The 26,729-nt window shown below is 39.0% G+C and overlaps 1 protein-coding gene and 1 pseudogene across 1 annotated transcript in view; one reads left to right on the top strand and one right to left on the bottom strand.

Moving 5' to 3' along the window:
* Positions 1 to 831: 831 nt before the first annotated feature.
* The window catches only part of SPATA18 (spermatogenesis associated 18), a 36,693-nt gene continuing 10,795 nt past the window's right edge, over positions 832 to 26,729 (bottom strand). Inside the window, 9 exon segments of the mRNA XM_039845188.1 lie at positions 832 to 1,838; positions 5,661 to 5,836; positions 6,732 to 6,890; positions 8,363 to 8,729; positions 10,419 to 10,685; positions 12,290 to 12,385; positions 16,803 to 16,906; positions 24,866 to 24,981; positions 25,101 to 25,206. Coding sequence (XP_039701122.1) covers positions 1,355 to 1,838; positions 5,661 to 5,836; positions 6,732 to 6,890; positions 8,363 to 8,729; positions 10,419 to 10,685; positions 12,290 to 12,385; positions 16,803 to 16,906; positions 24,866 to 24,981; positions 25,101 to 25,206 — 1,875 coding nt within the window. The 3' untranslated portion in view covers positions 832 to 1,354.
* On the top strand, positions 4,411 to 4,529 carry LOC120588432 (uncharacterized; annotated as a pseudogene).

Genomic DNA, 26,729 nt, shown 5'->3' with positions numbered 1-26,729 from the left:
TTCCTATAGCCATTCCATTATTTGACAATAACTTTGAAATAGTTCTCAAAAAAAAAAAAAATCCCACAGTGAACTTTGGTACATAACTCATGGGTGCTAATAGGATTTTGTTTTAATGAAGAAGTTGTTAGAAATTACATTAAGGTTCCAAATGCTGGAGAATGTAAGCTCCCTGTGGGCAGGGATTCGTGTCTGTTTTGTTCACTGCTGAATCCTCAGCACCTATACAGTGTTTGGGTCATAAATAACTACTGACTAAATAACTATTGTTGAATAAAATGAACTAATGAATGAGTGACTGAGTGAATCACCACTGCTGCCTATCTACTCTCTAACTAAATTAATGAAGAAGAAGAAAATTATATCCACTATAATGAGATTTCATTAGTAAGGCCTTCTTTAAAACATCCCTTCATTCAACCCTTTCCTTTTCCAAGTTCTTCCTTTTAGGGTATTCTCATTTTGTTTTAGGAGCTTAAGCTTGGGCAGATGTTGGTGATATGCTTGATAGGAGAGAAGGAAATTAAAAGGCAATTGCTATTTGATGTAGAACATAAGACTAGTAGCTATTTCCTCTCTCTTCCAAACTGTACTGCAGACAATCTACAAAAAGTGTTTCTTAATAGAGGGTAATTATTGTAGGGTCAAGCAGCATGTTTTATGAGCTCATTCATTGTAGAACATGAGTAGTTGTCAGATCAACACAACCCAATTTCTATGGGCTCAACTTTCATAGCACAAAATATTTTATTGATACAATTAGCTACGGGGGGGGGGGCGTTTAANGTTTAAGTTGCAACAACGCTTTTTGTTGCAACTTAAACAGCCCCCTGTAGCTAATTGTATTAAATTCTTTTAAAAGACACTACTCCCTTTCTCCACTAAGTGGGAGAAAAGCTGCCCTGAAGAACATCCCTATTCTCCAGTTGGAAGAGAACAGGAACTGAGAGCACCCAGATGGAGGCTTTGCTGTGGACTGAGGAGCTGGCTTCGCTTCAGAATCTACTTAATTCTTTCTCGGAATGGCAGTGTAAAAACTCCATAATGTTCACCGTACAGAATATTCAAGCACCTGGGGCCACCAACCCAACACTCAATCCCCATCACAACACACACGCTCACACACTTGCAGATCTCAGACTCTATTTTGAAGGCTGCCCAGTTATTTAACATGTTCAAATATTTACAACTAATGTAAAATTGATCATCTCCTCTCTTCCCCACCTCCTCTGCCCTCTTTTTCTCCAACCCTCCCCACTCTACGCATCATACTAAGGAGAGAAAAATGAGGCACATCCACCGTTTCCCAAAATGGAGAATTGTCAGTAAAATGTTGGCAACTGTTTCCTGAAAGTTAATCGATCACTTTTAAATGCTTAGAGTTACACCGGGTCTCCAATAAGATGATTTTAAAGGCTTTCTGCTTATAATAGCATAATATTTCTAAGATAGAAGAGACGAATATGACTAATTCCATCTTAGAAATAAATAAAGCAATAGGCAAAGAAATTACTGCCAGGATATTAAGAGGAATCAGAGACAAATCAAAGAAAAAACGGATTCTTTCCCAGCCAGTCCCTTTCCTCTCCTTTGTATGAAATTTATCAAACAACTCTTTATGAACTTCTTTTATAGAATCTCTGGGTTTATAAATGTTCTCGAACTTGTGAATCAAACACTTGGGATGAATTGTCACTATGCAAGGCCACCGTACAAAAGCCCCTCTCTTGGTGACAGCTTCTCCTTTCATAATGACAGTGTCATTCTCCATGAGAGCAGGCCATACATGATAGAAGACCAAGGGAGCAGTGTAATCGGAGTCATAGCTGCGACGGTACCTATTTTGAACACACAAAAGGAGAAAGAGAAGTTAAGCAATTATGTAGCATAATTGGGCAAGGGGACATCAGTGTAAATTTTCATTTTGATTATGCTTAGATCGAGATAAATATGGATCCTGATACTGTTATTAAAGAGATGGCTGTGGGCTCTTAGAAAAGGAACCAGTGATAACAAGGACCCAGCATGGACTCACTAAGAATAAGTCATGTCAGACTAATCTTGTCCTTCTCTTCTCAGGATTACAAGAGTTGCAGTCCAGGGAAATGCTAGAGACTATGTAAGTCCCACAGGCTTCCTAAAAGATTTCTCATGCTATGGTTGTGGACAAAATAAGAGAAGTATAAGTGAGTGATTAACTTAAGTAGGGCGGGTTGGAAACTAGTTGAATTATCATCTCCAAAGAGGGGTAAATAATAGGTCAATGAGAACGTGAATAAAGGTGCAAAGTGCTCCCTCTCCATCCTGTGATAAATCAACATATTCAGCAATGGTTTGCATGAAATACAGAAAAATCATTCAAAGATGAGGAGTGTGGAGTGCCAGGAAAAAAAAAACAGATGATGGTACCAAAAAGAACAGCTCAATCAGTGGGAACAATAAGCTGATTCTAATAAGATACAATGTAATGTGGATACCTACGCAGTTCTGCAATTGAGTCTAAAAAGCATTTAATTGCACAGGTAGAAGTGACAAATGGCTTAATCACAGAACAAGTGGAAATATAATAACGATTTCAGTTGAACTCAAAACGAGTGAACAGTGTTATATGACTGAAAAAAAAAAGAAAAACTACTACAAATTAGCTGAATTAATAGAGAATAAGAATGGAAAGCATGTTGGTCCCACTAGACTGGTCAGTTCAAACCAGGGGACTACATTCCATGTGGACACTTTCTTAAAAAGGAATGCTCAGAAGAGCACAGAGCACAGGCCAAGGAAACCAATCTATTTGTCAGGAAGTCTCAACTCCATTCATATGGAAAAATCCTAAAGCCTGTGAGGCCAGGAGGAGGAGAATTTAAATAATTGCTTTTAAATGTGTGATAGGCTGCCCAAGTAAATAAGTAAGTAAGTAAGTAAGTAAGTAAGTAAGTAAGTAAATAAATAAATAAATAAAGTGGATTAGACTTGTTCCATGAAGTCTTAGAAGTAGAACCAAATCCAATCATTACTAGAAACTCCAGTTCCACTCAACAGCCAACCAGGAGTACAGGCCACAGAGTGTTCCCAAAAGGCTGTATGTTCCCTCTGCATGTACGCAGGCCTGCCAGAGATCTGCAGATTCCATAAACTAAAATGGGTGAATATTTCCGAGTGGGACCATGCATCCTCTAAAGGAAAAGGAATGAAAAAGAGGGTGGGGAGGAACACAGACATTATGTTCTGTAAAAGAATCAGAAAGATCCAGTTGCAGTGTAATGTTCTAATATTCAGCTCTTCTGTGAGTGGACGCACGCCGGGAGCAGGAATCTGAAAGAAACTAGAAACAGGCAATGGCAAGAAAATATGACATGCTATAAGGTAATCAGAAATGCCATCACTGTGATTTTCATAAGCAAAAGAAAGGTATATGGTCGCCATCATCAATAAACTTGTAGGTATATGGGGTGGCCACCAACCCGTAACTCTACAACCTGAACAAAGACCTAGAGCTGACATTTCCTGAGTGCGCACTGTAAGCCAGAGAGCGTCCTTGTGTACTTTATCTGAATGATCTCCATGAACTTTCTATAGCCCTAGGAAACAGGTATTATTATTTCCCCCATCTGACAGAGAAGAAACAAAAGGATGGAAAAATTAAGTAACCTGCTCAAGATGTACAGCTAATTAGTGGTAGAACCAGAACTAGAATCCCGGTAGCCTGATACCAGAGCCTCTGTTCTTAAACTAGCTTGGCCTCCTCCAGGATAATCTCTAACTATATCATAAGACCTCATAAAATTTCAATAAAATGTTTAGTAAATTAATTTAACGTCTTCTAATTTATAAAGAAAATATTCACCAGGTAAAAGTTGGTAGAAATCTAATGGCCATAGATAAAATAGTCTAGAGCACTCATTCCCAAATGTTAGTATGCATAAGGAATGCCTGCTGCTTGCTAAATTACAGATCCTTCAGCCCCACCTAAGACATACTGCATGAAATGTCATGGAGTATGATCCAGAAATCTGCATGTTTAACAAATACCTTGAATAATTCTAATGCAGGCGACCCATACGCCATACTCTGAAAAAGCTGACCTAAATAATGCAATGAGAACCAATAAAAGAAAAAAATGTTTTTGATTAAAAAATGGGCAGAGAATCTGAATAGACATTTTTCCAAAAGACATACAGATGGCCAACGGGTACATAAAAAGGTGCTTAACATTACTTAATTTGCAGTGAAATGCAAATTAAAACTACAATGAGATATCGCCTCACACCTGTTAGCACAGCCAGCACAAAAAATAACAAGTGTTGGTGAGGATGTGAAAAAAAGGAAACCCTTGTGCACTGTTGATAGGACTGTAAATTGGTGCAACCACTACGGAAAACAGTCTGAAGGTTCCTCAAAAAATTAAAAATAGTCTACGGCCATGCTACCCTGAACAGGCCTGATCCCATCTGATCTCGGAAGCTAAGCAGGGTCAGGCCTGGTTAATACTTGGATGGGAGACCACCTAGGAAAACCAGGTACTATAGGTGTAAAAATTAAATTAAAAAAATAATAAGGGATTGTAAACTGACAAGGTCCTTGCAATCTGTGAAGTCAACCAAGGGTTGCCTCACCTAAAAAATAGACAATAAAAAAATAGAATTAAAAATAGAACTACCATATGATCCAGCAATTCCACTTCTGGATATTTATCTGAAGAAAACAAAAGCACTAATCTTGAAAAGATATATAACACTCCTATGTTCACTGCAGCATTATTTACAATAGCCAAGATATGGAAACAACCTAATCTCATATATATGTGATGGAATATTATTTAGCCACACAAAATAATGAAATCTTGTCATTTATGACAACATGGATGGACCTAGAGGGTATTATGCTAACAGATATCAGTCAGAGAAATATGAATACCGTATGATCTCACTTATATATGAAATCTAAAAGAACAAACAAAAACAAAGCTCATAAATATAGAGAACAGACTGGTGGTTGCCAGAGGTGGAGATGGGCGAAATGGGTTAAGGAGGTCAAAAGGTACAAACTTCCAGCTATAAAATAAATAAATCAAGGATGTATCATACAGCATGGTGACTATAGTTAATAATACCGTATAGCATATTTAAAAGTTGCTGAGAGTAGATGAGATCTTAAAAGTTCTCATCACAAGAAAAAAAGTTTTTGTAAATATGTATGATAACAGATGTTAACTAGGTTTTCTGCGGTAAACATTTCACAATATATACAGATATCAGACTATTATGTTATATACCTGAAACTAATATTATGTTATATGTTGATGATACCTCAAAAAGAAAAAAAAGTTAAACAATAAGAAGTAAAACAGGTTCGTATTTATATAGCACCTTTCTTTTAAAATATTCCAGACAGGCTCCAGGTACTTATTAGTTCTCCCCAAGGCCAATAAGTTCCATGGAAATCCTATCGTCCCCTCTGAATCACACTTGATTGAGAAGGAAAATAATCCCAGAAGAGGGCCCTGCCCTATGGTACAGAGAAGTATATGGCAGGGCCTGGAAACCAGGTAGTGTCTGTTGATTTCCCCACCCAGAGTTCTTTTTCCTAAATTGTTTCCAGGAAATACAGACAAGGTCACTTATTTATAAAGAATCCTGTAGCTTCTGTCCTATGTCTCTTACTTGCAATCATTAAAAATTTCTCCATCGGCCCCAAATGCAATATCTAAGGGTGGCTCTAAAGTCTGCATTGCAAAGGCAATGCAACATATCTCCTGGATGAAGTTGTTGAGGAGGCAAAAGTCAACTTCCGGAGGGAATGAAATCTTGGGATTGACATTCATGGCTCGGATCACATCCTGAAAAAAAAAAGATGGCATCACCTTGTTACCAACCTGTGACAAGAAACTCTGACAATCCTAAGGACCTTATGACTAATGAGAGATAAAAAAAAAATTTAAAAAGCACACGAGTAAAAACAAGTTAAAGTAGAGAAGGAGCATGTGCGCTAAAACGAGAAAGCCTCATTGATAAGGAAGGAGGAAGGATGGCAGTACAAATGACATAATAAAGGTCTCAAGAGAGTCTCAAAAAACAAAAAGGAATAAAGAAAGAAAACCCTTAGTAACTTTTATTTATTCTTTCCTTATTATTTTTTTTTAATTCTGAGCAAGTTATATGATGTGCCAACACAGAACTCTGACTCGTTCATAATCTATAATAATAACAATTATAATAGCTTGGTTTTTTTTTTTTTTTTTTGAGAGTTTACTTAGTGCCAGTCTTGTGCTAAGCAAATCATCCTTTTTCTTTCATTTAATCCTTTCAAGGTCATAGGTCATGACTTTATGGGGTCATGACCATTGTTGCTCCCACTTAAGGATTATGAAATTAAAGCATAGCTCTAGAGGTTTAGTAAATGTGAAGGTCAAACAGCTGGTAAGCCAGGATGCAAATCCATACCTATCTTTCCCCAAATCATTGCTCTTAAGCACTATGATAGTCTATCTTCCAATCTTAAGAGCCCATTTAAAGAGCAGAACTATAAAGCTCAGAATATTTTTCCCCATAAAATGTCTAAGAAACAGCCAATAAAGACTGGTTATACAAAGTAAATTGGATGTTGCTCATTTCTGCTCTCCTGTTACATAAAAGCAATACTAAGCGCTGAATGGATTTCTGAGTTATTAGTATTCAGAGTAAACATGAATATAGCAACAGCAAATCAGCTCCAATAAGAGACCCAACACTCACGTTTACACTGCTTTGAGAATCATATAGATCAAGATGACAAATGATATAATCTGAGACAGCATCCTCAAAGTCATTGGACCCCACATAAGATGGTGACAACGATTTCCTCACACGGATCTTGAAATGTCTGAATGCCATTTTGGCTACGTGGAATGCCTCCTGCACGTAAAAATTGCAGCAAATTTATTTGGTGAGAGGAGGGGGTCAAAGAGGTCCAAAGCAAGGAATGAAGAAAGAATGCCTACCAAAAATTCAACATCATATGGGTCTCCTAATAACTAAACACAGTTGGTCAAAACTATTTTCAATCTGGGAGAATATACATATCTCAATTTTAAAAAGTACATTAATATATATACTACTATCCACATTCACTATATTTCCAGACAGTGGACCATCGTTCTGGTGATCCTGAGTGCAAGAAGCAGACAGTACTGAGGTTCAAGGAAATAAATCATCTATGGTTACATAAATACTTGAAAGGTGTTAGTTGTTGCTATGATCCTATAGTAAAATCATGTTACTGGTCAAAGAGTATGAGAAAATTATCAATCTAGTGTTTATGTTAAACATAGATGCATATCAAGTGTCTGGCATGTTTTCTGGCATATAATAGTTCAAGAAATATTTATTAAATGAGTGTTACGTTGTCGGCACTGGGAAAACTTAGTCGTGCATGAAAGACATGGCTTCTATGTTCACAAAACTTTAACCAATTCACTAAGTGATTCTTAATTATATAAACCAAGGATTGGCAAACTTTTTCTGCAAAGAGTTGGATAGCATATATTTTAGGCTTTGCAGGTCACATACTGTCTTTGTCACATATTTTTTTTACTACCTTTTAAAAATGTAAAACTCTTCTTAAAATCTTAGCTTTCAGGTGGTATTTCTCTTAGAAATATGGGCCAGGGCCAGATATGGCCCACAGGTCCTTGTTTGCTAACCCTTGATATAAATGAATACATGATAAAGTTCAGTAGATTCCAATAATTCTTCTCTCATAACATTTTTCTGTTCTGTTTTTTAATATTTAACTGTTCTCATAATGAACTCAGTATCTTAATATGGTAACCCAAGGAACAAATGCATTTGTTTTGGGAATTAAGGATTATATATGAGCACTTTTTAATCTGCCATACTCAAGTAGCTGATATGTTAGCAGCTTTAGTAACTACTCTTCGTTGAATAAACGGAAGAGTTAACACAATTATAGCCTTCTAATTTGCTAAGAATGGGAGGAAATCCATCAAATGATAGCCATTAGCAATAATATATCTCCTGGTGTACCTATGCCCATTTAGAAGACTCGATGCAAATCAATTTAGCATATACCCATTTGAGATAGTCCAACAGTTATGACTACTTCAACAAATGTCTGGTCAGTATCGGTATTAATAAATATGAATAGTTACTGATTGTGAAAAATGATTCATCCTAAATACTTGCAATGGAAGGAAGGAAGAAAGGAAGAAGGGAGAAAGGAAATCCCACCCTATTGCAGGGACCTCAGGATCTACCAGGATCTTTTTAAGATCCTGGATCTTTTTAGTCTGTACTGTTCACTTTACCAAAAATTGTGTCCCTGCTACACCCAAGGCCCTCTGGAGCGCAGCCTCAGCGTCACATACCACTGTGGCGATGTAGATGATCCGCTGCACGGTCTCGGCTTTGTCGATGCAGCGCCGCAACAGGCACTGGGCATCCAGGCGGGCCTGGGAATAGGCATCGCTGAACCGCGACAGGAGAGCAGCCTTGCGCGCCACACTGGACAGTTTAGCGCGATTCGGAGACGGGGTCCTGATCTTCACCACTGCAGTAGAGGGGCTACCTGACCTGCTGCGGCTGCGGCTGCGGTTGCGGGTGGGGCTATGTGTGGGGGCTGGGCTGTGGGCTGGCTACGGCAGCTTGGCTCAGCGGCTCTGACTGTGGCTGTGGGCTGTGGCTGCGTGCTGCGGCTGCTGCGAGGCAGGGCTAGGAGACCGGCTCCTGGTGGACCTGTTGGTAAGCAAGAATCAGCAGGGAGGCGCTCTGATTCACTTCTCTGTCTTTCCTGGACTCTGCTTGTTCTCCCCACACAAGGTGCAGATGATACTCAGGAGTCACGGCCCCTGCTAGCAGGGAGAGCAGCAGTTGCCTCCATGACCTGCCCACCAGGCCTGTGAGAGGCACTCTCTCCATGAGGCCTCAAATGTGACCACAACCACGAAAGAAGACTCTATTTGCATGGGGAATTAAAATTCACAAAGCATGTTCACTCATTGAGCATCTCGATTTATCCTTTAAGCAGTCCTGTGAGGCCAGCATTGATAGTTGGCCATTTTACAGATGGTGAACTTGAAGCTCAGAAAAATTAATCAGCTGTCCTAGAGTAACACGGCGAGCAAGAGCTCAAGTTAAAGAAGTCAGATTTTTAGTATTTCTACCTCCAACCTTGGTAATTACTCCTTATGATATAAAAGCTTACACCATATGAGCCTCATGGTCTAAAATGAGATGAACACTGAACAATGAGAAAGATCTATGTTGCAGTTCCAGCTCCAACATGTCATAGCAATGGGAGCATTTGCAATCATTTTTCCTCCCCAGAGCCTGAATTTTCACCTACACAATTTTTGCTCTATTTTGGGGTGAAGGAGGGGTTGGAAGATCAAGTGAGCTAATACATGTGGAAATACTGGGTTAATTGGAAAGCATTTATCAGTGAACCAGGGATGGCTACCAAGTACAATGTAAATTACCGGACTAGCTAGCGCAAAGGAAATGGGGCCCCCAAAAGGGAAGTTTTGTAGAAAAAACTGCGGGGCAAAATATAGTGCAAAGCAGACACTGAAGGGGAGCGGGGAAAGCCCTCATTTATAGTGTTTACCAGTTTCCATGGTGGAACGGATACTCCAACCATGGCCAATTTCAAGCTATCAATGTGATGCCACTGAATTTGGCGTTAGGAAGAAATGCACAGAATCCTAATCTAGCAGGAGCTAGAACAAGCCGACACCAGCATAACACTGGCAGAGTGATTCCCCAAAATGAAAGACTAAGGTGACAGTTAAGGGAATGGGAACCTGGGATGGGAGTGGCTTGATAGCCTGGATCGGGGCTGGCAGCGGGAGAGATAAAGTGGGAGGTGTTAGAACAAGGAAGATGCAGCAACTCCAAAGAGAAACCTCTTACTTTGTCCTCACTTAACACTGTCTGAATAAGCTGTCTTAATGCTCTGGTCATCACTAGAAAGGGGTTTCACAAGAACACTTACCTACACACTGCATTAAACAAAGCAAGCTAGAAAAGGAAACAGTAAAATCACAGTTGGTCATTCCTGCACAGAGGACTCTCAGGCATCAGAGAGTATCACGGAACCTTCTTTCAGCATGGGTACCACCTCTTGCATCATAGGCGCATTCAAATCTGATTTCAAGCCAAAGAATTGTCCTTGCACGTATGTCTCAGTTTCATTCCTTAACCTTCAATGTCAGCCCTAAACCAGTTAGTGCCCAAGTATTGGCAATCTGGGAGGTGTTTTCTCTCTCTGGAAGAGTAGAGATAGAGAAAACCTTTTACAATTCGAAGCTTCCCATATCGTTGGGGTTTGGGTCCGAGGATGTCATTTTACTTTTTCTTTTCCCAAGCCAGGCTATCACTAACAAAAGGAACTTAAATGAAAAGATCTGTGAGAATGTGTCGGACCTTCCTTGGGGTACGTCCTTCAGCGTTCGGGGCTGGTTCTCATATTCTTGTGTAGCTTCTGGGCTCCACTTGTCGGAGCTACGCTTTTCGGAGCCCCGCTGCTCCGGTCTCCTGTGCTCTGACCGCCTAGGCTCCGCCTTGACCTCCGAACGCCTGGACTCCAAACGCCTGGACTCCGTGCGGCGCTGTTCTGTGCTCTTATGCGTTGCACTTCTATGCTCTGGGTTTCTGTGGCGCGACTCCTCCTGGGCTTGAAGAGATTTCAGCCTGAACAGAAAAAAAAAAAAAAAAAAAAATTTTTTTTTTAAGAAAGAAAGGAGAGAGGAATGGAGAAAAAAGGTAATAAGCAACAATTGACATACTTAAGAACAGAGGCTACTCTACTTCATATGCCATTATTGCATTGGAAAACGCTGATGGAAATACATAGAAACAAACACAAATTAGCAAGGAGTCGATTTGCCAGGGCCAGGGGGCCACTCCATGTCTGCAGCTTGCATGGAAAAAGGCTCCTGAAGAAAAGATAGGCATGCAGATCCTCTAGCGAAAGCGGAGTGGGCCTGTAGTCATGCTGTTCTGTATTGGACTGCTCTTAACAGCACAAAACTCTGGAAACATATGACATTCAAAACCTAGACCAGAAGCTGGGCAAAAAATATACTCTCCTATCCTCACTAGCTTTGCAATTCTCTGAACAGGTGAAAAAAGAGAGGAAACTACAGTGGAAATTGAATAACATCCACAATACTAGGCAGAAATGTGGACCTATGAAAATAATGTATTAAAGACACAAACAAATCTTTAGAAATAAAATTGGCATCCTCATAAAAATACAAAGAGCCATGGTCATCATAAAACAGGAGCAAAAGCCATAAGAAGAGGACATGTTGTGATAAAAATGATAATGGTGTAAGATGAAAAGGAGGGGGTAAGATTGAGATGGATGTGAGGAGCTAAACATGCAATAGCAGAATTAAAAGCTGCACTGGGAACAGTAAAGAACAGAATCGATGCTATTGGAAATCACTGAGTCATATGGTCAATGTATTTGAGAAGGTATATTCAATAGGAATAAGAGACTAAAATGACAGGAGGGGAGACTGAAGTAGAAAATAGAACGATGCTCCAAGTTAAATTTATGGCTATTTCTGAAGAAATCAGAAGGGCTGGAACATGTGTGAAGGCAATAGAATGGTATTGATATATATATATTTACATATACGTATTTTAATACAATTTCCACTTGTTCTTTTTTGGGGGAAAAAAATCAAAATTACAATCAAATAAGGTATAACCTTAAAGGATCGGTGTTTATTTTCCCCTTCTAGAAATTTATCTTTAGAGAATAATCTGAAATTTAAATTAAGATTTGCCACAAAAATGATCACAATGTTATTTCCAGTGTTAAAAATTGGTATCCAAGTAAGCAGTCAATATTAGGGAAATACCTAAATGATGGAACATGATACACCTATTCAAACTGAGTTCTGTAGTATTCTTTTCTTAGTAATAGAGAAAAACGATGTTAAGTGAAAAAATGGGGTCCAAAATTGTAAACTTAGTCTCATGTTGTAGTCTTAACACTATTTTTAATGTATCGACTGGAGGAAAGGTCAAATGGTAACAGTAACTAGTTCTGAAATTGTGAGAGGGTTTTTAGTTTCCTTTATACTACACTGTACTTTGAAATTTTCTCTAGTAGATAGGTAATGTTTTTGTAGGAAGAAAAATAGATAAAGCATTAATAAAAACATTGTTGCCTTTCCTCTTTGGTTGTGAACAGATTCTTTCACATTGTAATGGAATACCAAAAAAGCTAAATTCAAAGATTAATCAGCAGGCTGCAATAATCCTGTCATTTTTTTCCTTACTGCTTTCTTAGCTGATTTATTTCCTCCTCTGCAGCCAAAAGGGATATGGATGATCTGTTCTTGGTTTCTTCAAGAGTCTTTCCAGTTTCAGCCAGACTGTAAGAGAAATCAGTAACTAAAGACAGATTTTCCAAAAATTGGCACTTTCTAAATCAAGGCATAGGTTCTCTTGGGAACTTTTGGCATGTGATATAAATTCAACATAAACAAAATCAAATTATAAGACATCTGCATTCAATCAGATGATATTGCAAATATTATGGTGCACTTGTATGCAAAAACATGCTAGCATCCTTTCTCAATGTCAAACACAAAGAAATTACAAAGCTACCACCCCTAACCCTAAAAGACTATGTAATAATTATTAATATTAAAATGTAAAGGACAAAGAAATTCATTCATTTCCTCCTCACCATCCTAATTCGTCTGCTCTAATCACACCAAATCCTGCAATTTGGCTTGTTCTGTAAAAATCTTCATTTTTCTGCCGTATACTACCACTTATTCTCATTACTTTGCACAGTAGAGCTGCATTTCAATTTTCCCAGACTTCTTAAATGTAAAAAAAATTATCTGCCTGCCTAATGAAAAAGCCCTCCGCAATTACACTTGACTATCAAGTATTGCATGTCTTCCTGCCTCTGACTTCTACCACTTATTAGGCATGAGTTTCCCGAGTTTTCCACATAGCTCCATCACTGTTAGTTGTAAGGACTCTCTTCATTGTAGGCAAATCATAATAAATCATACAATTTCTTGAAGTCTATCGAAATTTAAAAGGAAATGGGAGTATGATGGATAACACTGGATGAAGACCAATGATTCTCAATTAAGCTGTTCTAATGCAGTGAGAAATCATGGGTTGGCAAAAGTTTCTTGACTTTGCCAACCCTACTTCCCAGAACACCCAGGCCCTTTCATCACAGTGGTCCTGAGGCTGAGAGAGTACAGCTGCTACCTAAATTCACACCAGGCTTCCACATCCTTCAAGAGCCACTCCACAGGCCGCCCCTGACTCTCTCAGGCAAAGTTTGTTTCTCCTTTGCCTGAGCTCCTCCAACACTTGGTTCACAATTATAATCTCATTACAAACACACTATGAACTACTCGAAGGCAAAGATTTTATTTTATTTATCTTTTTATCCCCAGCACCTAAAACATTACCTGTCACATAAGTAGATATTTGTTTTAAAAAAAAAATGAATGAATGAATGAATGACCAAAATGTCTAAAGTCTAAAACAAAGCCATAGTAGCAATAACTTCACAACAGGACTACTAGATGCTGAAAGGAAATTGCCGTAGAAAATTAAAAGAAGAAAATAGACTAAGAAAGGAAGGAAAGTATAAATAAGAATAAAGTGGGGTTTTTTTTTCCCCTCTCAAGACATAGCTTTCATGTGTGAGCACATATGGTGCCCTTGGATGACAAACACAGAGAAGAAAGGAAGGTACATTCATGTGTCAAAAATTGTTTTAAGCAGGTTAATATGTATTTAAATTTATTACAGATTTATTCATTCATTGAGCAAATTATTGAGAATTTATTATGTGCCAGGCATGATGCTGGGTGCTGGAGATACAACAGTATCAAAATAGCAATACAAGACAGTAACCCTTTGGGGCTTCCAGTCCAGTGGGTCACAAATATGCAAAGAAATTTTTTAAAGTTTCAAACTGGGGTAAGTGCTATTTTTGGATCATTGTGAAAAAGAATTAAAGGAGGGGGAAAGGAAAGACTTTTCAATGTATAGTGGTCACAGATAGACTGAGAAAGTCACATTTAAGCTGAGACCTGAAGGACAACAAAGAGCCAGCCACGCAAAGAGCCAGCAGAAGACTTCCATTTTTCTGAAAGAACACAGGCAAAGGCCTCAAAGTGAAGAAGTAGACAGTAGACAAGGTGAGGGGAGCCTGGCAAGAGATGAGGGTGAAGCTAGAGGTAGGGCCGGATCATGCAGGGTTGTGATAGCCTGGGAAGGAGTTTAGAAATTTTTTTTACATATAAAAGGAGGCTACTTACAGCTTCTAAACAGGGAAGTGACTTCATATAATACAAATATATCTATTCTTGCTATGTGAAAAATGGATTGTAGTAGAAGAAGAATGAAAACAGGAAAGCCAGTTGGAAAGCAATGGGTTGAGGCAAGAGCTATCAGGGCAATGGTAGTAGAATAGAAAGAGACAAATGTGGGAGATGCTTAGGGGGCAAGTTCAACTGGATATTCTAATAACTGGGTTACAGGAAAGGACAAAACGTGAGATTCCTAACCAGAATCTAGGCACAAAATCAAGCGGTCTTCCTTTGTATAGGGTTCGTCGAACCCGGGCAGACCTGTCCCTATCAGTGCTGCACTGGAATTTACATCTTAGGAACTGAGTCACAACCGAACTGGTCTCCACAAGGTTAGACATGGGAACCTCCTTGGGTGGGCCATTCATTCCACAGCAGGTAGCATCCTGGCTTTAGAGACAGGCAAGCAGAGTAAGAGAGGGAGGCGAGAGCTGGCCACAGTAGAATGTGAGGAACAGCCTCTATCATTTATGATGCCTTAAATAAAAACATGAGCCACGGGTGGATTCAAGACAAAATGAAACTAAGAAATTCAGGAAAAAGCAACAAGCTCCTTCCTGTGAGCAACTTTCAAAGGGATGGAGGGGCGAGGAATGTGTGTATGTAGACAGAACACACACGAGAATGATAAAGCAAATAGGACAAAAGGTATATGAAAGAGTACATGGATGTTCTTAGTACTATTCTTGCAAACTTTCTCCATTTGAAATAATTTCCAAATAACACGTTTAAAGAAATGCATGCAGTCATGGTTTCTTGGTCCATAGTGCCCCTTCTAGGTAACTACAGAGCCACAGTGACAAGAGAGGGAGGGAGGTACTCCTGGCTCCCTGTTGGCGCTAATACACATCAAGAACCAGCAAAAACTGGAAGCCCTGCCTCTCAACTAGAGGCAAATGGAGCGACCTGGTCATCAGAAGCAGTGGTCAGCAAATGTCCAGGAAACCTAACCAGAAAAGCCATAACTCAGCACCCATTAGCATAAGACACTAATGCCCAGGTGTAACTGAAGCCAGCAAGAATCCAGTGAGCAGTACAAGACCGAAAGCCCCTCTCCTCCAGCACCGGGAGAGCATGTAAGCATCTCTCTACCACTAAGATGCCAATCTAAGGAAGGAGGGCAGTGAGACTCCTTGAGAGGCAAACACAGCTCTTAATAGAAGCTTGAACTTGGAATTAATGAAATATTTACACAAAAGGAACTATAATAAACCAGAAAAGAAGTGGCAAATTTAAGGATCTTCCTTACCCCGCTCTAAATCATCTCACGTTAGTTGAAATAAGCTACAGAAATTTAGAAGATTTATGCTTTTTGTACATGACATTCATAAACTTTCACTGCTGCAGCTATAAAACTCCTCATTGATGATGGTTCCAATTTAAAAAAATGAATGGGGGTATGCTGAGGTAACTATGCATGTGCATGGAAGCACACACAAAGAAAAATGTCTGGAGTAAAATATGCCAAAATATTAACAGAGATGAGAAAACAGGTGATTTTCATCTTAAATTTTTATTTGTTGGATGCGTTTTGAGCAAGAAATTTGTATTATCTAATCAGGCGAAACTAAGTTGGTAGAGATGTTTTCCTTCAAAGGAAATCTTATCGAAAACAAGGAAGAATGCAACACCCTATTCCATCACAAGCCCTAACTAGTTAAAAAGAACTTCTTGCTGTTCCATATGTGTTAGCAATGGAGCAATGCTATGGTAGAGAAACACCTTAGTGATGTATTTTTGTTAAGTATGTTGAATGCAACTTCATACAGATATGTCTATCTTCCTCAAGTACAAGCCAAAGTTTGCAATTTTCTTTGCAGTGATTCCTTTAGCTTATTACCCTGGCTTTGCACATAACATGGATCTGATACCTCTTGCTGCCTGGCCTTACTTAAATGTTTTAAAATATATTTTTATATCTAATAATTACTTCAAAATCTTAAATTATTCATTTTTTAAGAGTCTGATCTCTCAGTCCAACCCCTCAAATGAATACAAATGACAGATAAATGTAGCCTGCTTCATCTTGCTTTTGCTCTTTCTCTTAATTTTTCTCTTTACCTGATCTGACACCCTCCTCAATCCTTTCCCTCTGCATCTTGATAGATTTTCATGTAACAATATTTCTCTGTTTATAAATATGGGCTGATAACAAGCCTATGGAGAAGGAGCTCCAGGGATGGAGCCAAGGAGACCAGGGTCTTAGGGATCATAATATAATACAGAAATCCTGTCCCTCAAATCAAAGACGCTGACTCTCAATTCTCTCTCTCTCTCTCCCTCTCTCTTTCTCCCTGCTTCCCTTCCTCTCCCCACCACACATATTACTTATAAGCAAATGTCCACATTTTACATGAGCCATTATTCTCCTTTCAAACTTAAAAATTAAATGAAGAATAAACAATTCCTTTCGGAAAAAGATAACTTGCATTCCTCTTACTCGTCTTGAACCTGGTTGAGTTGATTACGAGTTGAGTTCAGTTCATAGTCTAATTGTGAATCCCGAGCACCAGACTCTTTCTGTTTCTCCTTATCAAATGTGTCCTGCAATGATACACACATCAAAAAATTGTCTGAATATATGAAACAACATAGACGGATTGCAAAAACATTATGCTGAGCAAAAGATATCAAGCACATAATGTATGGTTCTTTTTACATGGACTTCTAGTGCAGGCAAAATTAATCTGGAATGATAGTCAGAAGAGTGGTTGCTGGCGCCCCCTTCTGGCCACCATGTTCATGGCGTGTGGGTTTCAAATTGAGCTAGAGGCAATGGCGGCGGTGGCGGCAGCAGCTCTGCGGGCTCCTTTCGCTCCTGCCTCCCCAGTGCTGCTGGCTACTGGTGGCCCAGAGGAGCGGAGGTCTGCATTGAAATTACAACCAAATTATAAAATAATCAATGTGGAGAATCACCTGAAGTCCAGCTGATCCAACACCTACGTCTAATAATATAAAGAAGCCACATCGAAGCCGCGAGAACATCCAGGCACAGAAGTTGCAGCAAAACTGAGGCTGTATTGGCGGGATGGACCTTGTCTCCCTGAGATTCCACTTCACCCAAGCCACAAAGTGCCTGCAGCCCATTGATAAGCAGCCTCTTGTGCGCTGCTTGGCTCTGGGGTTGTGCAGTCAGCACAGGCCGCAGATCTTGGCTAGTGCAGTGAGCACATTTCGAGGAAAACAATTGTGGATAGATCACTACTGCCTGTACAAGCTGCAATATCTCTTGAGGGGGATTGCAGGAGTCTGTACTGGCCTGATGGCCCTTGACTCCCTGAGCTCTTGCCCCACCAATACACAAAGTGCCTGCTGCACATTGGTAGGCAGCTGCCCTGCCCTGGGGTAGCACATTTAGGCCCAGGATGGGCAGCAGCTGACCTTGTTATGAGTGGAAACTTCTACAGGGAGCCATAGAGACAGCATTGGTACGTAAACTTATACTGCAGTGGCAGGGGGAAATTTACTCACTAGACCCAGGAGATTTCCAGGGTCCCTGTGCCTCCCAACACACATATCACCCAGAGGCTCATTCAGTTTCAGAGACAAAATTACAGGCAACTGACAGGCAGTGTCAGGCCTTGAAGAGCACTGGTCCCTCTGCTAAACTGCCATAGGTCAGTGATGGGGGATAACCGACCGCTGCCTACAGTGTTGTCTCTTCCACTTACCTATAGATCCAGCATAGGCAACAACCATCTGCGGATCGCTTTGTGGTTCTCACCGGGTAGCCCTGAGCAATCAAAAGCAGTGGCTGATCTTGGCCTACAGGGGAGCTCCTCTCAAGAGGCCACAAAACCAATGCATCTGGAGGCTGGCACCAGACCACAACAGAATAACTCCTGACTAATCCCATTAGTGATACAAACAAAAGAGTGGTCGTAACAAGTACACAAGCCTGCTAGTGCAAATTCCATTCAGTGGGGTCTGCCCCCACACAACAACTCTTACCTTGTGGGTCCAGCCAGTTCCCACAACTAGTCAGCCTGAGCATTAATCCCATCCACTGATCTACTAACAACAATAAAGGCTTGGCAGCAACAGAAGATCACACACAACCCACACAAAGATCACATCCAGAGCCCCCAGCATAAGGGATCAGGGAGAGTGCACCACTGGGCCACACAGGACACCTTCCACATTAGGCCATCTGACCAAGGCTGAGAGACAAAAGAAATATTCCTGACACATAGAAACAAACACAGAGAGGCTAATAAAATGAGAAAACAAAGAAACATGCCGCAAATTAAACAAAAGGGGAAAACTCCAGAAAATAAGCTAAATGAAATGGAGCAAGCAACCTACCAGAGACAGAGTTCAAAATAATGGTTATAAGGATGTTCAATGAACGTATGGGGAGAATGTATGAGAATAATGAAAACCCCAACAGCATAAAAAAGGGCATAGAAATCATAAAAAAAAGATCCAGACAGAAATAAATAATACAATAACTGAAATGAAGAATACACTAGAAGGATTCAACAATAGATTGGACAAAGCATAAGATCGAATCAGCGAGTTGGAAGACAAGGTAGCAGAATACACCCAATGAGAACAATAAAAAGAAAAGAATTTTTAAAAACAAGGGTAGTTTAAGAGACCTCTAGGACAACATGAAGCGTAAAAATATCCAGATTATAGGAGTACCTGAGGAGGAAGAGAGAGAGAGCAAGGAATTGAGAATCTATTTGAAGAAATAATCAGAAAATTTTCCTAACCTGGCAAAGGAATTAGACATACAAGTTCAGGAAGCACAAGAGTCCCACAAAGAGGAATTCAAACAGACCTACACCAGACACATCATAATTAAAATGCCAAAGGTCAAAGACAAAGAGAGAATTTAAAAGCAGCAAGAGAAAGGCAGCTAGTTACTTACAAGGGTACCCCCATAGGAATGTCTGCTGACATTTCAATGGAAACTTCGCAAGTCAGAAGGGAATGGCAAGAAATATTCAAAGTCATGAAAAACAAGAATCTACAACCACGAATACTCTACCCAACAAGGCTTTCAATTAAAATGAAAGGTGAGATAAAGAGCTTCCCAGACAAGGAAAAGCTTAAGGAATTCATCACAAACAAGCCAGCATTACAAGAAATGTTAAAAGGTCTTCTGTAAAAAAAAGAAAGGGAAAAAAAGAAAATACAAATAACAAATATGAATAATAAAATGGCAGTAACAATGTACCTATCAGTAATCACTTTAAATGTAAATGGATTAAATGTTCCAATCAAAAGACATAGGGTAACCAAATGGATAAGAAAACAAGACCCATGCATATGCTGTCTACAAGAGATCCACTTCGGATCAAACGACGCTCATAGACTGAAAGTAAAAGGATGGAAAAAGATATTTCACACAAACGGAAATGAAAAAAAAGCTGGGGTAGCAATACTTATATCAGATAAAAGACTTTAAAACAAAAGCTATAATAAGAGACAAAAAAGGGGTATTAATAATGATTAAGGGATCAATAAATCAAGAGGACATAACCCTAGTAAACATACATGCACCCAACAAAGGAGCACCTACATACATAAAGCAATCATTGACTGACATAAAAGGAGAGATCAATAGTAATACACTCATAGTAGGAGACTTTAACACGCTATTGACACCAATGGACAGATCTTCCAGGCAAAGAATCAACAAGGAAACAATGGGCCTAAAAGACACACTAGAACAGATGGATTTAATAGATATTTTCAGACCATTTTACTCCAAAGCAGCAAAATATATATTCTTCTCAAGTGCACATGGAATGTTTTCAAGGATAGACCCCATGTTAGGACACAAATCAAGTCTCAGTAAATTTAAGAAGATTGAAATCATGTCAACTGTCTTCTCTGATCACAATGGTATGAAACTAGATATCAACTGCAAGAAAAAAACTGGAAAATACATAAACACAAAGAGGCTAAATAACATGTTACTAAACAATGAATGGGTTATTAATGATATCAAGGAAGAAATCAAAATATACCTAGAGACAATTGAAAATGAAAACGCAACAAGTCAAAGTTTATGAGACATAGCAAAAGCAGTCCTAAGAGGGAAATTCATAGCAATATAGACCTACCTCAAAAAAAAGAAAAAGAAAAAAGAAAAAGCTCAACCAAACAATCTAACTTTACAATTAAAAGAACTGGAAAAAGAACAGCAAACAAAGCCCAAAGTGAATCGAAGGAAGGAAATAATAAAGATGAGTGGAAATAAATGAAATAGAATCTAGAAAAACAATACAAAAGATTAATGAAACCAAGAGCTGGTTCTTTGAAAGAAAACAAAATTGACAGACCCTTAGCCAGATTCAAAGAAAAAAGAGAGAAGATTCAAATAAATAAAATCAGAAATGAAAGAGGAGAAATAACCATGGACTCCACAGAAATACAATGGATCATAAGAAAATACTACGAGCAATTACATGCCAACAAATTGGACAATCTAGAAGAAATGGACACACTTCTAGAAACATACAATCTCCCAAAACTGAGTCAAGAAGAAATAGAAAATCTGAATCGACTGCTTACCACCAATGAAATAGAATCAGTAATCGAAAACCACCCAAAAAACAGAAGTCCTGAACTAGATGGCTTCACAGGTGAATTTTACCAAACATTCAAAGAATTATCACCTATTCCTCTCAAACAATTCTAAAAAATTCAAGAGGGAAGGCTCCCTAACTCTTTTTTGAGGCCACTATTACCTTGATTGCAAAACCAGAACAAAGACATTACAAAAAAAGAAAACTATAGACCAATATTTCTTATGACCATTGATGCAAAAATCCTCAATAAAATATTAACAAACCGAATTCAATAATACATTAAAAATATTATACACCATGATCGAGTTGGATTTATTCCTGGGATGCATGGTTGTTTCAATATCTGCAAATCAATTAATGTGATACACCACATTAACAAATTGAAAGATAAAAAACCATATGATCATATCAATAGACGCAGAAAAAGCATTCGACAAAATCCAGCATCCATTTATGATAAAAACTCTCAGCAAAGTGGGAATAAAGTAAACATATCTCAACATAATAAAGACTATATATGACAAACCTACAGCTAACATTATATCCAATGAGGAAAGGCTAAAAGCATTTCCTTAAGATCAGGAACAAGACAAGGATGCCCACTTTCACCACTCCTCTTCAACATTGTTTTGGAAGTCTTAGCCACTCCAATAAGAAAAGAAAGGCATCCGAATTGGAAAAGAAGACGTAAAACTCTCATTACTTGCCAATGACATGATACTACATATAGAGAACTCTATAAAGATTCCACCAAAAAAACTGTTAGTACTGAATGAATTCAGTAAAGTAGCAGGTTACAAAACAAATATTCAGAAGTCAGTGGCATTTTTATACACCAATAATGAACTTTCAGAAAGAGAAATTAAGAAAACAATCCCATTTATAATTGCATCAAAAACTATAAAATACCTGGGAATCAAATTAACCAAGAAGGTAAAGACCTGTTTTCAGAAAATTATAAGTCATTGAAAAAAGAAATTGAAGAAGATACAAAAAATGGAAGCATATATCACGTTCATGGGTAGGGAGAATCAACATCTTTAAAATGGTCATACTTCCCAAAGCAATCTATAGATTCAGTGCAATCCCTATCGAAATACTGATGGCATTTTTCAGAAAGCTAGAACAAATAATCCTAAAATTTATATGGAGCCATAAAAATTCTGAATAGCCACGGCAATCTTGAGAAAGAAGAACAATGTTGGAGGTATCACACTACCTGATTTCAAACTATACTACAAGGCTACAGTAATCAAAACAGCATGATACTGGCATAAAAACAGATACATTGATCAATGGAACAGAATAGAGAGCCCAGAAATAAATCCACACATATACACTCACTTAATATATGACAAAGGAGGTAAGAATGTACAATGCAGTAAAGACGTCTCCTCAATAAATGGTGCTGGGAAAATTGGACAGATACATGCAAAAAAAGAAGCTGGACCATCTTCTTACACCATATACAAGAATAGATTCAAAATGGATTAAAGACTTAAATGTAAGACCCCAAACCATAAAACTTCTAGAAGAAAACATAGGCAGTAAACTCTGATATTACTATCAGGAATTTCTTTTCAGATATATCTCCTCAGGCAAGGGAAACAAAAGAAAAAATAAACAAATGAGACTATATCAAACTAAAAAGTTTTTGTACAGCAAAGGAAACTTTTAACAAAACAAAAAGACAACTGACTGTTTGAGAGAAGATATTCTCTAACGATACATCTGATAAGGGGTTAACATCCAAAATATATAAAGAACTTATACAACTCAACAACAAAAAACCAAACAATCCAATTAAAAAAATGGGCAGAAGACCTGAAGAGATACTTCTCCAAAGAGGAAATACAGATGGCTAATAGACATATGAAAAGATGCTCACGGTCGCTAACTATCAGAGAAATGCAAATTAAAACCACAATGAGATATCACCTCACACCTGTCAGAATAGATATCATCAATATATCAAAGAACAATAAGTGTTGGCAACGATGTGGAGAAAAGGGACCCCTCATATATTGTTGGTGGGATTGCAAATTGGTACAGCCACTATGGAAAACAGTACAGAGGTTTCTCAAAAAATGAAAAATGGATATACCTTTTGACCCAGCAATTGCACTTCTGGGTATTTATCCAAAGAAAACCAAAACAATAATTTGTAAACATCTATGCACTCCAGTATTCATGGGAGCACCATTTACAATAGCCAAGATATGGAGGCAACCTAAATGCTCATCAACAGATGATTGGATTAAAAAATTATGGTTCATATATACAATGCAATAGTACTCAGACACTAAAAAGAAATGAAATCCTACCATTTGAAATGACATGGATAGACCTAGAGGTTATTATGCTGAGTGAAATAAGTCAGACAGAGAAAGATCAATACCATATGATTTCACTTACGTATGGAATCTAAGGAACAAAAAGAACAAACTGATCAAAAACAGACTCACAAATTTAGTGGGCATTTTGGTGACGGACAGAGGGAAGGGGTGTTGGGGGCTGGAAGAATGGGATGAAGGGTTAAAGAAGTATAAATTAGTAGTTGATAGTTGGGCATGGGGAGCACGGCAGAGGGAACGCAGTTAGCGACTATCTGATGATGGTTAAGTGGAGGGGGGTCGAGGGGAGGGAGGGAGCCATTGGGGGGGACTCTATTTTATGGTATTTATAGATGTCTAACCAATGTACTGTATACTTGAAACTAATTTTAAAAATAAAATGAAATGAAATGTGCTATTAAAAAAAAAGAAGAGTGGTTGCTGGGGGTGGGGGTGGGGTGACTGGGAAATGGCACAGGAATGCTCTAGAGTGATGGAAATGTTCTATAACTTAACAGGGTTGTGAGTTCCATGGATATATGCGTTTGTCAAAATTCATCAACCTATGAATTTCCCTGTAGGTAAATTATACCTCAATTTAAAAAAATTGAAATGTTGTCCTATATTTCTATACCCAGAATAACATGCATAGAGGGTAAAAATCTAAGAAGTATATGAAAGTCCCCAGGGAAAAATTTTGCCTAAAGTCAAATGACGTCTATAGAGCACTTACCACATATAAGTTGTTCCACATGCTTATCACTTTTAATTCTCACAGTGATCCTATTAGGCCTGCAAAAGCATTATCCCCATTCAGCAAATGAGGACACTATGACATAAAAGGTTAGATAACCTACCCAGGACCATAGAAGAGGGACTAGAATTCTGTTCAGTGATCTCCACTACCTCATAAGGCCCTGTTGCTTAGAACAGATGTTTTAATTTCAGAAAGAAATTTATGTAAATCCATATAAACATTTAAAATCAAGGTTAGTGTTTTGCTTACCCAGCCATATGATGTCAACGCCTTAAGCAAGGTATATATTCTCTTTCCGGTCTGGTCTTCAACTGTTAAAACACTTGTATTGTCCCATGGAAACCACCAATTAATACCAACCACAAACTGGGATACTCTTTGTCAGTCTATCAGATTTGAGTTTTCTTCTTATCTTGGAAGTTTCCAATTAGCTTTATTTTACTCTTTCAAAATACTGAGCTTTTCCCTATCTGATGATCTGTTTCTCTTCTGAGCCCCCATGGCACCCCAACTGCTTGAGAGACTGATTTGTCATTTAAAAGTTACCATTTAATGCCTAGTGTGGGCCAAGCAATGTCTCAGATGTAGATCATCGCAAGGCCCTTTTTCTAGCAGAAGCAGCAGAGGCTCATTGATTTGCTTGAAGGTACACCACACTAGTAAAGCTGGGATTAGGATGCAGGTCTGTCTTAAGAGAAAACTCAATCCTTTATACCCCAGACCACTGTAAACAGAAACCCACTTCTTATACCTGTGTCCCAATTCCCTAAGTGGAGTTGAGCCCCTCACTAGGTCAAAACCATATCTTACATATGTTTGAGTTTCCAGAGCCTGCTGAAAGTCAAGGGGAATCCTTTAGCATCCTTACCTGTAGAGAGGGGACCCTGCTGTCAACAGGTTTTCCCACGGAAGCAGCAGTAAAAGAGGCCTCCAGCCAAGGTAAAAGGCGTGATTTGATTACTTCCACACCATCATAATGTCCTCCTAAGAGAATCCACAAATCAGGTCAGTGAGAGAAACTCAACCACACCAATTCAGTCAGAGAGCACAAAGAAAAGAAAGAAAGAAGAAGAGCTGGATGGGAGAGCACAGGCCATTCTCACCTTCTTGCGCTGTTGTGGTGAGGATTCCAAAGAGTTGTCCCTGCACTTTGGCAACTTGTTCAATGAGTTCGAGGCAAAGACTCAGATTTTGATCACATGAGTTTGTCTGCAAAGCCAAAATAGCAGACATCAATGCAATTTCTTTACTCTGGGACCCACTGCAAGTAGACAAGGGCCCTCCCTTTACATGAGGGCTGCCTGGCTCTGGTAAGCTCCCAGGACAGAGACTGCTGTGTGTTTACCAAAACGTATTTCTCTTTCCTCCTGGGCACACAGCTAGAACACTTTCCCAGCTACCCCAGCAGTTTGTGCAGCCATGTAACTGAGTCCCGGTCCATGAGATGGGAAGTGACGTGTGCCACTTCCAGATATGACCTAGAATAAAACTTGAGTGATTCTCTTCTTTCTCTCTCTTTTCTCAACTGCCAGCCAAAGGCAGAAGACCAAGCAGTGGACCCCAAGGACCTAAGGGATGGTGGAGCCACTAGATTTGGAAGTGTGCTAACTGAACACTTACAATGACTGTCACGTGTTTGAGAAGTTTATTTGTGGGTGGTAAGCCACTGAGATTTGGGGGTCGTTTTAATAGAAATAACTCTTACTCCCTACTCAATGGAATCTCGCAACAAATCCCTTCATAAAGTGAATTAGACTCTTTGTAACACGATACAAATCATTGCTCCTAATTTACCTGCTTTATTGGTTCTTGACCTCTAAGTTCAATATGTGCATAAAGGACACGACTTGTTAACAGTAAGAAAGTAGCACTGGGTTAGGGATACAGTGGAGAGTAAGACATAAAGGATGGGCCAGGCCACACAACACACGCAGACTAGTGCGGGAGACAGGAGAATAGGCAGTTATCCTGCAGTGGAACAGTAAGTCTTACTATAGGGATAAGCATAAGGTCTACTCAAGAGCCCATTGTCTTGGAAAGTCAGGGAAGACTTACCAGAGGAAGTAAAAGCTAGGCAAGAAGAAGTTAGGTAGATTTGGAGAAAGGGCTGTTTGAATGGCTGTGGAACATTTTAAGCAATAAGAGCAGAACACGAAGAAGTCAAGGGATAGGACTTTCAGTAATTATCTTGCTTTTGTCATCTCCTTGGTGAACTTTCACCATTTCTTAATTAGCCAAACCTCTAAGCGATTCTAACACTAAAGGAAGGAGCCCAACTACATGCAACAAGCAAATAGTATGGGTGTAAAAATGCATAGATTTGATATGTCATCTCAAGCCATACTAAGGCACTAGCACTGGGTGCTTCCTGGGCACTACAAATCTCGAGACAGGAAGCAGGGTACAAGGAGGATAGAAACTAGAATGAAGAGGAAAAATTTAGAGGACCTCTATGCAAAAGTTTACAAGTTTATAAAAAGCATATCTGTGTTATCGAGGACAGTGGTTTAGGCAAGCAGTAAGCTGCCTGTGGAGAGAGGACATGCCTGCCCTGTTCACTATTGTATTCCCAGCCCTGCATTCTAGCATCTCTATCTATTGAAACTCAATAATATGTATTGGATGGATGAATAAATATGAGATAATTCACTCACTTTGGATTTGTTACATACTTCCTAAGTGTCAGACACTATTAATGCTTTACATATATAAACTCTGTTCAACCTCACAAG

Source organism: Pteropus medius, unplaced genomic scaffold, assembly GCF_902729225.1.
Source record: "Pteropus medius unplaced genomic scaffold, Ma_sr-lr_union100, whole genome shotgun sequence".
NCBI lineage: Eukaryota > Metazoa > Chordata > Mammalia > Chiroptera > Pteropodidae > Pteropus > Pteropus medius.
This window is presented reverse-complemented; position numbering and strand designations above follow the sequence as displayed.